Genomic DNA, 18,240 nt, shown 5'->3' with positions numbered 1-18,240 from the left:
CTCAGGGGGAAAGTTGTCCCCGCTGCCCCAGCCCCGCGCGGGGCCGGACGAGGCGGCGCGGTGTCCCCCGGCGGCGGAGGGCGGCGCGGGTGCCCTGCTCCTCCCGCCGCCGGCGGCCGCCGCCGGGGCAGCACAGCTGTTACAGAGCCGCGCTGGTCCCTCCTCCCAGCTGCGGCTGCCTCATCTCCCCCCACCCAGCCCGTCCCTCCCCTCCGCCGCTCCCGACGCTGCTGCTGCTGCCGCCGCCGCCACCTCCTCCTCCTCCTCCCCACCCCCACCCTCTCTCTCGCTCCCCATCTCTCTCTCTCTCCGTCCCGTTCCCCCCCTGCCCCCGCCTCTCCCCGCCCTGCCGCCGCCGGCCCTGGCAGAGCAGGCACCGCAGGGCGATCTCGATGTAACACCATGACAGGCATCGCCGCCGCCTCCTTCTTCTCCAACGCCTGCAGGTTCGGGGGCTGCGGGCTCCACTTCCCAACCCTGGCAGAGCTCATCGAGCACATCGAGGACAACCACATCGGTGAGTGCCCGCGGGGCCGCGGCTGGGGCAGGGCGGGCGGAGTGCGCGGGGGCCGCGTGTGCGGCGGCGGCGGCGGCGCGGGGCGGGGTGGGGGGCACAAGGTGCAGCGGGAGCCGGGGCGCGGCGGCCGCCGGGGGAGGAGGGTCGGCGGGCGTGGAGTGGTAGGAGCGGGTCCTGCGGGCGACGTGGAGCGCTCTTCGGGGAGGCGGCGGCGTGCGGCGCGGCGGCATGGGTGGGTGCGGGGGAGGCGTGCAGCCCGCCGGCCCTGGCGAGGGGGAGTTAGTTTGCATTGGCAGGAGGGAGCGCAGGAGCCCGGAGGAGGAGGCGGCGGCGGTGGAGGAGGAGGGAGGAGGAGGACGGGCACAGCACGCCGCCTGCTGCTTCCGCCCCGGCGCTGGCTGTCAGGGCTCCGGGGAGGGAGGGAGCCGCCGCCGCGGCAGCCATTCCGCTTCCTCCTCCTCCCGCCGCCGCCACTGCGTCCTGTCAGCGCTGTTGCTAGGTGTGGCGGCGAGCACGGGTCGCGCTCCGGCCGCCGCAGCGCGGGAGGAGCCTCTCGGCGGAGCCACCGGCGTGCGGGAGCCCAGGGCCGGCGGCGCGGTGGGCGTGGAGGGAGCGCCCGGCGGCGGGGCCGGCGCAGCCCCCGGGGCCGGGCGGGCGGCAGGAGAAGGCGGCCGCGCCGGCCGGGACCCGCCGCCCCGAGCCGCAGAGCCCAGGCCCGGCCGCGCCGGAGCATCACCTGCGGGCTCCCCCCACGGCCGCCGCCCCGCGCTGCCCTCCGCCGCCCGTCCCGCCAGGGCCGCGGGGGCGGGGACGCGGCGGGGCGATGACTCGTCAGTGCCTTCCCGGCGCGGGCGCCTCATGGGCGGCGGGCGGGAGCGTGCGCAGGGGCGCCGGGGCCGCCCCTCGGCGGTGCGGGCGGCGCCCAGGGGAGGAGGGGGCGGCGCGGCTCCGGCCGGCCGCGGGCGCCAACTTTCCCTCTCCGCGCTCCGGCGGGACCGGCCTGCCCGCGCCCGGCCGGGCCTCAGGCGTGCTGGAGTGCAGGGGCCGCCGGCAGCAGCATCTCGTCCGCAGCCGGGCGCGGCACTGCCGCCTCCCCGCACCTTCCCCCCTCGGCAGGTGTGCTGCCTTGGCTGCTGCGCTGCCTCCTTCCCATCTGCATCGTCCCGACTTTCTTTTTTTGTTGGTAAAATACAGCGCTTAAGCTATCAAAAAAGGTACTACTTTGATGCAGACTAAGTTTTAAAACTAGGAGAAAAAATACAGAAGTTTTAAGTACCTAGAGACTAAGTGTTTTGCTAGAAGCATGAAGAAGTAGTACTGCTACAAAACGTCGAAGCTAGCATGCATTTCAGTTTATTGAAGTTTTAATAAGCCTGCCTGAATACCTGAAAAAAAGCACTCAAGCTTTAATTGCGAGTGTAACGTTACATTAATGTAGCGTTATGGGTCAGCAGGATGAAAGGTGTGGTTCTCATAATTATCACGATGCCTGGTGTGAGGTAACAAAACCACATACCGCAAAACCGTGTAATTTATTACTTGACATGGTGCAGGTATACCATTGTGATACTGTTGGGTTTTTTTAATCTCAGATTCTTAGCTTTTCCTATACCGTGTATCACATTACACCAGAAAAGCTTATGGGAAACAGTTCCCCAACATGAAAGTTCATAAGTTGTCTTACACGTCCCTTGAGTGGATTATCAGCCCTTAGGTGCCACAGCCCACAGGGTGTCAGAGAAGATACAGCTCTGCCCACATGGTGTGTGTGTGTTTCTGTTTGAGTCCTGATCAGCAGTTCTGAGACTTCTTTGCACAGAACGGAACTTTATGTTGAAATACCGTAATTTTAAATAATTATATATTTAGTGCTACAGCCAGTGTTCATTACTTTTACCTTTTCTCAAAGTTAGAGTGTTATCGATTGAACAAGCCCACATTTAATAGAGTGTGTCATTTGCCAAGGCTTCCAGGACACACATCTAAGGCTCTGCGCATAGTGTCACAGAAGCAGCTGATTTGAGTACAAACTTCTGGGATATGACAAAAAGTTGCTCATGCTTAATTTTTAATGTTTCACCTCTTCATGACAGCAGGTTGAACTTTACCTGTTTGTGAATACAAGATATGGCAATGTTATGTTACCTGTATGAGATGCTGGGGAAATCAGGAGGGAGTTGAGCCAGTGATACTGAAATTCTTATGTGAAGGCTCAACTCTGTGGTTTGGTGTGTGCAAGGAACTCCTGCCACAGCCTAAAGGATGATCATCTATGAAAACCCACCAGATAAGTGCTCAGCCAAAAGGTGATTAACCTTTCTGAAAGCAACTGAGAAATAAAGGACTAATTGTCTGAATAGGAGCTTCTGTTGGAATTACTTTTTCAGATGATGCAGATGTGTGATGCAAACAGTGTCCAGCTTTTGCCATCATACAGGCCTAGAAATGTGCACTGAAATATGTTGCTATAAAAACGGACTGTATTTTTTGGCACATGGAGTAAAGAGTAACGTGCCACGTAAAAATAGCGTAAAAATAGATTGCTTTGGACATTCAGCATGTGCTGCGCGAATAAAGAAAACTTGATTGAGTTATATTGCGTTATTAGTTTAAGCTGAAGTGGGTGATTGCTGGGCAGACGGTGTTTCAGCACAGATAACAAACTTGATGCTGCAAACAGCTGTGTGTGGGGAGGCGTGTATGGCACAGGCTCTAGGTGGTCTGGCTGCTGCGGTGCTGCTGCTCTGCCACCTCTCACGGGATGGGTTAATCCTTCACATCATCAGTGGAGCGCTGGTAGGAATGTGCTCGTTTCACAGAGCTGTACTGTGTATCTGAAAAGTGGGAGCAAACACTTAATCAAGGGATTTTGGGGATTTTTGGTCAGCCTTTGGAAAAAAAAACTCAGCTTAGCATAAGGTAATAGGAAAAGAGACAATGGGAAGAAGATGATGCACAGGAATTCTCACCTGAACATGAGGAGCCTGTCATGTGGGAGCCTGCTCACTGGAACAAGTTGCCCAGAGTGATAGTGGAGTCTGCCTCACTGGAGATACTCAAGAAGCAAATGGGTGCAATCCTGTGCTATGTGCTCTAGGATGACCCTCCTTAAGATGACCCACTGTCCCTTCCAGCCTTACCGGTTCTGTCATTCTGTGAAACGTTGTGGCATTCTGGAGGCATTTCTGAGCAACTCTGCAGCTGCTTTCTTTGCTAATGAAACTAATAAATAATCGTATTTTAATGAAACAATTCAGTATACAGTGGTATAGTCTGGGGGTTTTTTTCCACCTACATCTTAGTGACCAAGTAAGAAGTTCCCTGTTACTTGGAGAAGTATCAGTGCATATCATCTGGGAGAGTTGTGGCCATTGGATAAAATATTCAACTCCAAGGTGGTGCTGGGTGTGCATCAACACATCAGCTTCTTTTTGGGTTTTGCATTTATAGACCAAAGACTTGTGAAGAACTGGGCTCACTCGGAAACCCTGCTCTGGGGTCGTTCATAAGGCAGGCCAGGCCCTACTGGTGTCCTCTGCAATGAGACTGTTCTGCAGTCCGTAGCAATGCTACTAAACAGTGTACTCACATTTTCTGTGGCTCCCAGCTGGAAATGGATGTTGATTTAAAACTGCTGATTTGTAAATGCCTCTCTGCCAGCTTTTTCTACCAGCACGTTGTCCAAGCAACCTGAAGTGCCGTTACCTTCTCTACAAGTGTGCTGAGAAGGGGGGCTTTTGGCCTGCCTTGCTAGGCTGTCTCCCTGCCCCTCTCGGTTTTCTCTGCTCTGACCCCTTGCAGGTAGCTTGGTTGACTTCTCTGACATCTCTAGTCCTTGAGAAAAAGGCCAAATTTTCTACAATTAGCCAGATTCAGACTGTCAAATGGAATGGACTCAACTCCCCTGAGTAATGTCAAGGGAGCAACAAAAAGACCCCCAAACCCACCAATTTTGAACTGCCAAATACTCAGCTGTGACAACCTGGCAAACTTTGTTGTATTTCTGCAGTTGCATAGTATCTTCAGCTGTGATGTTTGGACCAGCACAACTGCTTCCACTGAGTGTTTCTGAAAATATACTTTAGCCTTCTGGGGAATTTGAGCTGTTCATAGAATTTCCCCCAGTTTGTTTCTCCCTCAGTCTATCTGCAGTTGAACTGCACTCTTTAGAGTGGAGTCAGGTAGCTCCTTAGTTGCTAAGACGAAGTTTACTCTGAGGCTGAAGGACCGATATTTAAACTGAATCTCATAATCAGATTTTGACAACATTTATTTTAATTTTTGCATGGTATTTGTAGTAAAATACTTTAAAATCAGGCGAGGTAGCTGTTTGTGTGAGGCACTGTGTGGTCACTTGGTTCATGGTAAGTGCTGATGTGGTGTATGTACCCGTGTAGCTCTTTGGCTGATATGAGCAATCCTGCTTCTCCCGAGGCTCATCAAGGATTGAGGAAATAGATGCAAATGAAATCAGTGTCCAAACATGTGGTGGTGGGCTAGAAGAGGTAAAAGAGTGGGTAGAAAGAGAGACAAAACATAAATCTGAAGACACTCTTACCTAGAAGTAGAGTTTTTGGATTGTATTTCACTGAAACTACTACAATTTGAAGGGAGAAAAAAAGAGACCATCTGCTTATACAGTAATTGCACAAAAAAAGGTGATCAACTGTTGCTGAACATTTCATTATAGGCTTGCAAGAAGTCCCAGTGCTGAACAGCTTTCAGTGGAATATTTTTATAGTATTGCTGTTGGAACTAGGAGCTTCTCATCAAGCTTGACTGATTCCAAATACTAGGATGGGTCATGCAACAGAACAGTACTTGCTGTGGGAGTAGAGGCAGCTGCTTTTGTAAGTGATAGGATTAGCAGGAAAAATAAAACTTCCTCCATAAAAGAATAATTGCAGAAGACAGACCAAAACCTTGCATATAAAATACTACCCATCTGGAAAGTTAAGGTCATATGGAGAGAGAAAGAGTCTTATGAATTTCCATGTTTGGTGGTTGCTTTGACATCTGCTGCCTTCAGTGACTTCAGGTCTTAATATTATGCAATCAAGGGGCCAGATTCCCCAGCAAAGAGCTCAAGTGGTTGGATTAACCATTGGCTGAATGCATGTAGCTTTCTTAAAGTTGTCACTTTCAATATTTTCTCAGGCATGCGAATAACAGTGTGGTGTCCTCACCTTGATAGTTACAGGTATTGGATGATGCGCTGGCTGTGAGCACATGCTCAAATGTCATTTGGTGTTGCTAAAATGTGGGCTTTGCTCCCCACTGCTGTGTTGCCCAGGCCTGGGTGAAGTGCAGTCTGACAGAGGTGGCAGCTTCTATATTGGAGCTGACCACATGTTGTGTAAAACAAGCATAAAAAGATGCAACTGTTGTATGTTGCTAAAGATGAGGATGAGGGGCTACACACCAGCATCTATGCAAGGCCTGGAAAACCTAAGTCTGTATGACAGGGTGTGTTCTCTTCACGAGAGTGTGAATGTAGTTTAAGTGGCTGCCATCATGTAACTTTCTCTTAGCATTTGCTCAGTGTGTAATTTAACATTTGGAGTTGAGGCTGGCTGTTTTGAAAAGGTGGTAGATCTTAACCTCAGGCTTTTCACACCAGGAGTGGTGTGGCAGGTAGGTACATGGAGTGCTCTCATCAGCATCTCGAGATCAGAGGACAGAGCCATACTTATGTGCCACTAATGTGCATGAATGTGCGCCCTTGCAAAATAAACAAACAAATATGTGTGTTTGCCTCAGCAGGAGTACTAATTGTTGTTCATGGAAAGCAATTTATGGCTACATTTAGCTAAAGTTCATCCTCTGCCCAGTACTTCTGTAACTGTAGATTTTTCTTATTTAAAATGCATTTCACAGAAAAGCGGAAGGCTCTTTTTTCCAAGGATGTTGGTTATTTGCTTTGCAAGTTGGTATGGTGAGGAAGGGCCTTCTGTCTCAGGAAGGCATTTCTATCAAATAAAGTCCTTTTTTCACTAAAAGATCTAATGAGCACTGTTTTCCCTCACATGTGATCTTGAGCAGAGCAGGTTTTTGGATAACTTTGCATTTAGAAGTATGGCTTCTTTTGCTCTTTAGGCTTGAGTATAGGTTGTGATAAAATGTAAATGTGACTCTTATAACAAATTCTAGAACATATTAATTATATGGAGGAAAATGGAATTGTCATTAAAATTAGAATAAAACATTTTTTTTTCATACTTTTGTGACATGAAATTTTTTCTTGCTCTGAGGTATTCAAGTACATGGAGGATAAGATATAAAGTGTTTGATGGTGTAAAGCCTGAGTCATATATTTTCTGGGAAGGAAGGACTGAAAGCAAACATCTGTGAACATGGTGCAAACTGATTTTTCATTTTTAAGATTGAAGGTCTCACATAAAGCTGACAGGGATCTTTCCTTTTTCCTCTGCTTGCTGGAGTAGCTTTGGGTGAGGCCCATTGCAGTGCTGTATCCATATGACTGGCAGGGATTGTTCTTCTTGTATGTCAGCAGGTTTACAAAAGAGCTGGAAAATGAAAACCTGAAGAAACATCAGGTAACTTGTAGCAGTGGCATTACACTTCTCTTGTATAGGACATATTTACCTTTGTGGTGAAATTTTAGTGATTATCATGTCTGCACTTCAGGCTTTGAGAGGATGTTTTCATAGCTAATCTCCAGTTCTTATGAGAACTGTAAAATAATCAGGTGTCTGGCAGTCAAATTATCTTTTGTTCACTTCATTTCTTGAGGAATATGAAATAGTAGAAAAATATAATAGTAGTATAGTAAAAAATAATTTGAGGAAGGGGTGATGCCGGAAGATGAAGAAACATCTGTTCAGTCTGAGACAGTATTACCTACCATTCCTTCCTCTTCTAGAATATAATGCAAATGTAAACAAGTAATCAGAAGTATTTTGTGTCAAGCTGCAGAATACTTTCATGCAGAAGAAGGAAGTACTACAAGCCTGCTGCTTGCAGTATGCATTTTATATCGCTCCTGAATCTGGTATTTTTTCCTTATTTATAATTATTTTTCTTGAATAAGCTGTTTTTCACTGAGAATTAATTTTATCTGTAGGAAGCACCAGTTATTCAAAATTTGGATGATAACCATCTAAGAAAATAGCTGCTCTGTACACTTTGAGAAAGGCAGAGACAAAGATTTTAGTGTTAATTTGAAATGGCGACAATTAGAGAATTGATTTGATGAATCAGCTGTGTTTAACAATGAAGGGTCCTTGGTTTTAAAGGACTGTCTCAGTGAATAACTTCACATTAAAAATTAAACAACCAATTCCTGTTACCCAGTGCCTAATTCCATCTTGAGACTTTTAGAAATGCTCTGGGAGAGTACATACAGTTCATTATGCTTTAGTTATGAGATGATGGACCAATATTCAGAGCTGTAGAATAGAAGAAATATTCCAATTTATGGTTTAATGATTATTTTCTTGGCTATTTTTTTTTGTTCTATGAATTCTTACAAGGCTTCTTCTTAACTTTGTGCTGTGATAAACAAGGGGAATGGATTTTTTCACCAGAGATGCTGATGACACCGCACTTGTGTCTCTCCTAAGTGCACAGGATGGAGTGTATTGCTACTGTGCAGTTTCATTTTAGACACTATAATTCATTAAAGACTGAACTGACTTAACTACAGGTGTTATTTGTGTCTTTTTAATGTTCCATTTTGTGTTACAAAGGACGGAGTAGATACAGAAGAAGAATTTTACCAGTTTAAGGGAGAAATTGAATGAGATTTTGGAGCCAAGTTGGTCAGTTCTTTATGTACAAAGAGATTAGAACTTGATTGTGGATGAATTTTGAAACATTTCTTCTGATTTTGAGAAAGATTTCACTGTGTGCTAATTAATGCCATCTTATTTATTAAGATTTTTTTAATGTGAAAACCTGAGCAATTTCATTTTTAAATACAGGCATTGCTGAAGCTGGTCCTACAAAATCTTTTTATAGTTTTAGAGAATATTTGGACACTTCTGAGATACCTGCCCCAGGTACTTTGTAAACCTTGAGTAAGCTACAAGTGTCTCAGTTCCTCGTGGAAATTAAAATTTTTTTTCCCATCATATTTTGACAGATAATAAATACTCCGTAAATAAAATTTGAACCTCTAAATACCCCAGTATGATATGGAAAAGAGCATCACCTGTTTCTCCAGCAGTGTGTAATGTAGTCAGTATCTTACTTTTTGAGAATTACCCCAATAGAAGCCATAACCCAGAAACAGGGAGGTGGTACATTTAGGATGCAAGAGATCCAGTTTCTCTGCTATGAGTTACATGAATGTTAACTCAGCCCCTTAGGGGCATTCAGTGTCAAAAACAATGCTATTTAATTATTTCAGCCATTTATTGTGATGTAATCCTGCTGTGTATGTTCATCAGAGTGTGTATATCAGTGCTGTGGAAGTGACCTCTAAATTCATTTAAATGTAGACTTCAGATGTTTGCCTGCTGGCAGGTGAAAGCTGCATAACAGATTACTGAAGCCTACCCTTGGTTCCTTTGTTTTCAGATCAAAGAACTGACATTGACACAAGTAAATCTGATGACAAACTTGCAGGGAAGCCCTTGAAGTCCACCTGATTTTGTAGCAATATTTTGGAGAGGTGTTGCAGCTTCTATAACTTGCTGTGAGGTTGAGGAGAGTCTGCTATCTGATGGTTATACTGGGTTAACTGGGTGGTGTGAGAGTTGTTAAGATCTCAATTCTGATGCAGAAAGTAACAGTGAATCATGCATATACTCACCTTTATTTCAGTTTGGGACCAGGGAGCTTTTCTGTTTATCCTGTTAAGCTCTGGGGGTATCTGCAGAGGGTTCCTCTTTCTCCTGAGGAATCGAGCTTTTGTTGTCTGAACTTTTTTATTTTTTCTTTTGCACAGAGTAGATTATGGAGAAAGATGTGTGAAAAACCACTAAGGAAAACCCCAAATAACCGCTCTTTCTAATAAATTGTTTTGGGCCATATTGCAAGAGCTTCCTGCTCACTTAGTAAGTATGTTAATGTGAAGAAGATGGATTTGTGGAAGGGGAGTGAAAAATTTCCACAGCAGTGGCAGCACAGAGAGGGGGAGATACTCAGAAGTATGCTGCTCTGTGTGCCCAGGCTGGGGGTTATTCATCAAATGCAGAGTGCCATGGATGTGGCAGCATGGACCAGACAGCTGACAGTAACAAATTCACTAAAAATTGCTTGTAACTACTGTGATATTTGGAGGGAAAAGGAAAGCTTAAATGTGTTTAAAATAAAATCCATGGGTGCAGATCCTTCCAGGGAGGAACTAGGAAGACTGTGATCCTTACTGTAGTTATAAGTGCTCTATGCTCCATGAGGCAAGGTGAGTGAGGAGGGTGGGAAGATAATGTTACATAGAGTTTTTTGTATGTACTTTCATTTTGCAGCACTTCTCTAGGGAGTCTTCATTTTCCTGGGCTCGTTGTGAGCACTTGCTGTTCTTGAGAGAGGTTTTCTAGTTGTGCTGTAGGACTCTTGGCATTGGTAATAACAGTATTTTCTTTTTATCTTGGAAAATCTCATAAATTGACTAAATACTCTCTTATAGATGAGAAATGCTGACACTATAGCTATATCAGTTCTCATGTTTTATCTGTTTTGTCTTCAGCAGCCATTCTCGACAGGGCTTCTAGACTTTGGTCTCTCTCTTAGGCGACCTATCTAGAGATTTAATTACCTGTGCCTAGTGTTCTCATTTCATGTATCCAGAACAAGCCCTTTCTTCCTGGCAGATTTTTTTTTTTTTAATTTTAAAATTTTTTTTTTGTGACTGTGAAGAGCCTGCCATCAGAACAAAACAAATACTTCATCTTTGCTGACAGTTACCATGGGGCAGTCACCCAGGGCTCTCTTTAGATCAGATTGAGTGAAGAGATAGTGTGTGTTGGATACAGTGAGCTGGGACACAGTTATATGCCAGGGACTTTTAGTGGCTTGCTCAACCTGCTTCCAGAGCCAGGGTAAATACCAAGAGCTTGTTCAGGTATGTAACAATAGTTGAATGCACAGGATGGGGAAAAGGAATTTGTTGCTGCTACTTTCTGTGGATATTTTTGGTTGCATTCTTGTGTTTTAATATTAAGTGGTTGGATTTTAATGAAATCTAAAAAAAAAAAAAGCCTTTGAGCAGTCTTTACGTGAAGAATTTTATTTCTGCAGCCATTTTCATAACTCTGAGTTAGAAATCATTGTGAAAGAGATGGGCAAGAGGTTCTATATCTGCTCTTGCTATATCTTGCTATACGAATTGTTTATATGGCCTCAAAAGCCTTTCAAATATTGAAACAAATATAACAAAAATGGCATGCATTTATAAACTTGATGAATGTTCTGGAAATGCATTAGATTAATGGATAACTGCATTTTTTTCTCAGTGGTGGCCTGACTTCTTTCTTTGTTTCTTTTTTATATGGGAAGTGTAGTTCCTGTAGCATTGTCACCCTACTTCCACTTGATCCCACTGACCTCAGAAATGTAGTGGGTGTGCAGTTAGTGAACCCTTCTGTTCCTGCTAATGGCACAGTGTTCCAGTCGCACAGGATTGCTTACTACCACCAAACATTCTGGAAATGAGGGAATGCCTTTTCTCTGACCCTGCCTGTATGGGAGCCATAACATCTGCATTTGGAAACCAAATCCCTTTGCTCTGCCCCACAAAGCTCAACCCCTTAAAAATGGAAAGGATTGGGGTTTTGCCCACAATGGTGTAAGTGGCTACTAAAAACACTTGATACCTCATGAATGCAAGATTGAGCCCAAACACACAGTTTTGCAATTGCTTGTTCTGTAGTAGCAGGTGTGCATACATATTGAAAGCCTGTTAGTATTTGCTCATAATCTCTGTGGTGTTGTGTGACTAGAACCATAGGACAGAATTGAGTATACAGCTCTCTAGAAAGTATTGTCAGCTTGCATGGTGTAATAATTTAAAATTTATTATGCGCTCATTGTATGCCATTAGTCTTGCTATGTCGATAATTAGGAACAATTTATGCTGATCTTTCTGCATGTAATTTAAAAATATTAATTGTAATTGAAGACCAGGTTATTGTTTCTTTCAGAAGCCTGCAGAGCTGCAGGTAGTTGGGAGAAGAAGAGAGAACTGACGAGAGGAGGTTGGGAAGAGCCCACATACTAGTTCTGTTTTGGGAAATCGATACAAGATAGTAAATTGCGGAGGTAGGAATTAAAAACCCAAACCTTCCAGTATCTCTATTTTGGGAAGACACTTGTGAGGGATTGTTCATCCTTTTATGATTGAAAAAACATCATACAAATCCAGACTTGGAATTATTTTTTTTTGTTATCAGTGTTGACTGTGGAGCAAAGTTGGACCTTTACACTTTCTTCTGTTCTGTACTGCTGTTCACTCCTCTCATCACCTGACACTTCTGCTTACCTGCCAAGCTCTGGCTGGTGGTTTAAAGAAAGGGATTATAAGTCCTACATGGAGGAAACTCTGCTCCAGCAGTGTTTGGATTTTGATAAGGAGTTATGCTCAGCAGAGCATTCTGCTGTATGTACACACAGACCCCAGACTGTGGTGCTTGGTGCCCCTAAGGCATTTAGCCTTTGCAGAGAATGTACCCATCTAGAAAGGTGTTACATGAGGTGGAGTTGGTGGGTGCCTGATTGAGGCTTTGTAGGGAAATCTGAAATTGCCTACTGTTCTGTCACTGCTTAAAAACCCAAAGTTTAAAAAGTCTCCATCTGGTGTCTGTGCTCACCTGCTGCTCACCTTCTGACTGTTCGTTCTGTTCTCGTCTCTCCTCCTGTTGCTCCACAGGTGAGTGGTTGATTGGGGCATTTCTCATGGCTGCTGCTCTTCTCTCCTGGAACCACTGAACCACTTCGTCCTGTGAAGTCTCAAAGCCTTCTTTTCTTGTGAATACTGATTGTTCTAATTTATTTAATTTTGGTGCTCTGTAGAACAGGTGTGGCTTAGGAACAGGACATTGAACATAGGCATAATAGGGTATAATGTACTTGTGTTATTCAGGCCTCTGTATTAACCAGATAAATTCAGAAGAAATTCAGAGAAAATAAAGAAGCAGAATATAGCAAGGAGTAAAGATGAAAAAGTCTGGAATTGAAGCAAGGGAGAAAAGGAGTTTGTGAAAAACAAAGGAGTCTGCTTTCTAAAATGAGGTCTTGGTTGGGGTCTCATAAGCTGCAGAGTTACCTGCCTGAAAATAAACCATGTTTTTTCTTGCTGGGCAGACACATGTCTAATTCTAGAGCAGCTATACAGGCTACTCTCTTTCTCCTTACTCACTTTGAGGTTGAATGCTTGGGGCTGTTCAGACAGTCTGCTTGAGGCATGTACTTGATGAGGTTCAGAGCTCTTAAAGGATGTTTTAAGTATTCTTAGTTTATTGCCTATAAAGTCATTATCTAAGTTATCCTGAAAACCTTTCTTGTTTATATTACTAAATACATCCTGATACCAGATCAATTCTATGGGTTATTGTAGCTGCCTTTTCAAGCTACCTCAGTACCTCTTTTGAATTTCCCTCCTTGCAGCTGACCTGTCAAACTGCTGATTTTTAACTCATTTTGTGTAGATCACATTCCTTAAGAGCTACATTAATGATCTAGGTGTGGATAACTTCCTTCTATATTTTCATTTTGAAGCAGAGCTTTACATATCTGAGAGCTGAATTCTTTTTCTTAGCTTTCCTGCTCAGGATACTGAGCACGGAGTGCTTAGTCCAAAAGCATGGTTCTGTTACTGAATGTGGATGCTGAAGCATTTCTAGTAAGTAAGCAATCTCCTTCTCAGATATGTCATATCCTCTTCCTGTTCTTCCAGAATATTGTAGCCTTTTTTTAAAGCTCAGTTCTAAAGCCATCCTTTTTGGAGTCATAGGATTTGTTAAATGTTGGGCTGGTAGCCCATCCTTCCTAAACAAACATTTTGTTGCTATTGTAGTAGACCTGACTTTTTGCCCTTTTTTTTTTTTTTTTTTTTCTTTTTATTTATCTTTTCCTGCCATTTCTCTTACCATGATTGCACAGTAGCGCACCTTTCTTGTCAGGATCATGAAAGTCTTCCTTTCTGGATACCCTTTTTGGATACCCTTTTGTTCCTTTCTACCTTGTGGGTAGGTAGCGTAGTAGAACAGATTTGTTAATGACAGCTTGTTTGGGAAGCAGTCTGTTTATGTGGACTTACTCTGATTTCCTCACTGTGACTCCACTGAAGCTTCCCACCTTTGAACCTCTGGTGTTAAGCAATCAAACATCGTTGCATGGTGGCAGTTTTGAGAGTCCAGCGGGCAGGGCTGATTATAAGCACTCAAAAAAGCAAATCTATTGTTTTGGGTTTGGACTGTGGGTTTTTTTTCCCCTTACATTTTATGAAGAGCAGAATATAAGCATTAAGTCCATTGCCAGAAGGTTTCATGCTTGAATTTGAGTAGATGTAAACCTGTTCTGGATTCCTTTCCAAGACAGACTTTTATTTCCCAAGTATATGAAACAGCCCACATTTGAAAGCACCTTGGACTGTTCTGTGTTACATATTTTGAGCCCTGCAATGTCTTAGAGCATGGCAGAGGAGCTGCTTTCTCTCTGTGTCCTTGCAATGCAGTGCAGTAACATACGTTGTTGATTACTAGGAAGATAAAGCTGAAGTCTCACAGTCCTCCTGTCTCGTTGCTCTCTACTAGTTGGTGTGGTGTCATGATTGTGTGGTAGGATGAGGAAAAGGCTTCCTACAAACAAAAGAGCTCCTGAGTAATCGTGTCCTGAGCAATACCAGTTTATGTGGGCAGAACACACTTGGAGCTGAGCACATATCCCTGCAAGTTCCATGAAACACAGCTTGCCCATGTGATAGCTCATGGTGAGACATCATATGGGCGAGGGAGAGCAGCTGATGCTGAGACACCAGCACGGTTTGGTGCCTCTGGTTGTGTGGTGCTTGCAGGGCCGTCCATCCCTAAGCAAAGCGCAACTGTTGCATTGCTCTGTTTGTAACACTCCACTGTGCCTGCAGATACACAGTTTTCTTCACTTTGGGAGGGGAAAACCACTGATTTGGGGGATGACAGCATGTATCCTAGTTTTGCATAATCATCATAAATACTTTTGTAGGGGGGTTGATGTTTAGGAGGTGCTGACCTCTTCACCTTCTGAAAACTGATGGTCTGTTGTGGTGTCTCATTTTGGTCCTATGTGCTTTTTATAATTGACATTTGTGGTTTAATAAAACAAAACTGATCCATGGTACTAATGTGTAGAACTTTTGCAGACTAAACTGAGCCTGGCAGCTCTTCCCTCCTGATGGCCTGAGGAAAGCAAAGACATGGTAGCAAGAGGTAGATCTGAGTGGAGGCAGCTCCATCCTCCCTTCCTGGATGCTGTTTCTGGAGATGGCAGAGAGGAAAGCACAGAGCTGTTTCTGTGCTGGAGAATGTGTTTGAGAACATGCATACCTTGTGATTTGTTGGACTTGTTAATGTAGTAGGAACTTTGGTTACAAAAGATGTAATTTTGTTTCTGATGCTTAGGATATGTTGTAGAGATGTGACCTTATGAGAATGGATTGAGTAACACTTTTGCTGTCTTGTGCAGGTGCAGATTTCAGCAGAAATCTTTTTTTGGAGGAGAACAGAGAAGCATGTTTGCCTGCCTCAAAAATGTAGTAAAAATGAGATATGCTGTGAAGTGCATGTTTGTCAATTGTGTCCAAGTGCTCAGATAATCACACTGATGGTCCCAGTTTAAGGAGTTAGATAAGCAGTGCAGTGGTATTTTGTGGTATTTAACATTCAGTCTTGAATTTGACAATCAGTTGTAGACATTTCCTGAGAAGCAGCAAGTTTCTACATGTTTTGTGATCTGCAAGTCTCATGCTGAGTTTGTATATGTGGTTGGGGCTGATTTTTATCAGTTCAAGTTTTGAGGGAGCAGCATATACAGAGGTCCTCTGATGCGGAGTAAGACTTTCAAATAAATACAGTCTTTTCCCGGTGATATAAACTTGTGGTGTCAGTTTAACCATGCTATTTTGAACTGGTTATAGGATAATGACAACAGTGTTCCGTGCTTCCTGAGTGTGGGTTACCAGCACTGCGCTCCATATTTAGCTGTGAATACAAGGTTTGGGGATTAAGTTTTCCTTTTCATCATATATACAGTGCTCCTAAAGAAGTAAAGGTGCCAAATATGAGCTCTAAAAATCACCAGTGCCTTACCACTAGATAGAGATTTCTGTGTTGTTTCCAACTTCCATAACTTCTCTGCAGTTTTAAAAATAGTTGAGCTGTATCGAGGATTAGGAGTCTTGTATTTTTATTCGCTATTTCTGACTGCTTTCACTGACTATAAGTGAAACAGATAAAGCATTGTCTGTGAAAGTTAGACAGCACTTTTCTGTCTATATATGGACCACAGAAGAAATTAATCTGTTTATTAAATACAGAGTAGAAGTGGAATTTACATGTTTTTGTTTCTGTGTAACTGTGAACCAGCATTATTGGTGCAGATTCTGTTTAGCGGTGTAAGGGAGAGGCTTTTTGCAGAGCAAATTGGAATGAAATCCAAAATATTTGTATCTATATAGTGCTAATGGGCCTGAGGTTTTGTAAGGTCTGTTACCTGTTCTGCCATCTAATTTCTTCCTTTATGGCTATTTCATTTGTTTTAACAGACCTGGAACTTCTAGCTTCAGCAGTGATACTGTAAAAGAGAAGATAAGAAAATGTCAACTCTAGGTGATGGTGTTGTGTTTGGGGTGTTGTTTTTTGAAATCTTCCCTTTTTTACAGGATCTTTCTACGGATCCTAAAACTGGTGAAAATACTAATTCTCAGTTTTTCTGCATCTGTTCATATCAGTGTAGAAATGAAAACATTGTTCTGGTTATTGGTCTGATTCATGACCATTCACCTTGGCTTAGCAGGGAGGAGGAAGAGAATACATTATTGTGAAAGAAAATGTTTGAGCTCCTCGGTAATAAAGTAAACATAGCTTGCACTTAAGCAGGAAGAGTGTTGGTGGATAACAATGGTAGAATTACAGTTTAATTGGTTGACTGTAATAATAAGCATTAGTGTTTGGCAATGTGTTATTTCCATTTAGAAATGCAAGGATTAGGTGGCTCAGCAAACAATGGAGCAGAGGTGAAACCAGTCCTGGGCTAGTGGCAGGGCTGGATCTTCTCCTCCATACAGGAATTGTTGCGAGATGCCAGGGAGGTGTGTGGGCAGGAAGGATTTGTGCAGGTAATTTGCAGCTCTCAGAAGTGAAACCTTTGGATGATCCACGGCACTTTTGGATGGAACACGAATGATTTCTCTGCTGCAAAGACTCCATTGAGGATATCAGGAGATCTAGGCTTATAAATAAGTCTATACATAAATATATAAACCCAAACATATGCACGCATGAAGGATGTTTATAGTTCATTTGTCTGCATGTAAATATGTGACATGTAAATAAATATTTTGGTTTTGGTTTGGGTAAGGGACTGAAGTGCAATTTCCTGTTCAAAGAGGCATGATCACAGAATTCAAAAATTAGTTTACTCTAGAGTAGCTAAATACCTTCTATTTCTGATGGCCTTTTTATTTTTTTTTCTTTTTTCTTAACAGATAAAATAACTATACTCTTGACATTATTTTCTATAATTCAAATCATGCTGCTTAGGCTTTGCTAACTATCTCAGGTTGATAACTATCACCTTGGTTCTGAAGGAGAAAATCTTAAATGGTCCGAATATGTGGGCAGGTGAGGAGAACTGTAGATATTTATCCCAGCAGCCATGTGTTTTAACTTCTAAGCTTTGTGTTGTGTCTGTGAGCTTTAATTTCAGAGCAGTGTCTGTGAGACCATTTCTGACTTTATTATCTTTATTAGTTGCTCTGTTTCTTTCTTGGTGTCTTTTCCATTTCACATTCTTGTATTTCTTTAGTTTAGATTTTCTCTTTTCTTTCTAAATTTTCCTATTCTAAAGTTTATCTGGTTAGAGCTTTTGATGTGACAAACATTGAACAACTTTACTATGCATCATCTACAGCTACAGTAGAACTTGATGACTCTGTTACACATTCTTACTTGTAGCTCCATGGATTTGGCAGTAAATAATTGACTTTTTGACACTGATAACCAGAAGCTGCTGTAATATAGCATTAGTAATACTTGAACCTGGCTTGAAAAAAACTAATTCAAAAAGTTGTGTCTTGAAGAACGTGGAGAGGAGGAGAGAAAAGTGACAGCACACCAGTTCTGTGAAGACCAGAAGAATGCTGTATGAAGTGAGTAAAACTCCTGAGACTGTCAGAGTAGCAGGAGCATGCTGAAGGCAGGTATGCACAGTTTCAACAGGGATGGTGGCTTCTCAGGGAAGTGCAAAAATGGCTGTGAGTTAGAGGTCAGCAAAAGTAAACTGCCTCTCTGTCTCTCTTGTGAAGTGATAGGATTTGGCTTCACTGTGTGTGCTTGGACTGGTCCACGGTGCCAAAAATAACCCTAGGAATGTGAGCCAGAGATGGGCACCCCAGATGGGTAACAAGGTAACAAGGTTCCTGAGTCTCTAATGAGGGTCTGAGGAGTATTTTATCTCTTTTTTAATGATCTGGGATTATATTTGACTCGGAGTAGCAAAAAGTTGGTGCTGCCAGGTTGTCTTTGCCTGAAGAGAAAAACTGCAAGTAGAATTGATGAATAAAACAT

The 18,240-nt window shown here is 43.4% G+C and overlaps 1 protein-coding gene across 1 annotated transcript in view; it reads left to right on the top strand.

Moving 5' to 3' along the window:
- Window positions 1-257: 257 nt before the first annotated feature.
- JAZF1 (JAZF zinc finger 1) overlaps window positions 258-18,240 on the top strand; it is a 186,624-nt gene continuing 168,641 nt past the window's right edge. The window contains exon 1 of the mRNA XM_058040464.1: window positions 258-517. Within this exon, the coding sequence (XP_057896447.1) occupies window positions 403-517 (115 nt within the window). The 5' untranslated portion in view covers window positions 258-402. The remainder of the gene's footprint in view (window positions 518-18,240) is intronic.

The sequence above is a fragment of the Melospiza georgiana genome, chromosome 1 (genome assembly GCF_028018845.1).
Source record: "Melospiza georgiana isolate bMelGeo1 chromosome 1, bMelGeo1.pri, whole genome shotgun sequence".
Lineage (NCBI taxonomy): Eukaryota > Metazoa > Chordata > Aves > Passeriformes > Passerellidae > Melospiza > Melospiza georgiana.
Note: the sequence above shows the minus strand (reverse complement) of the source record. Positions and strands in the feature narration are given on the sequence as shown.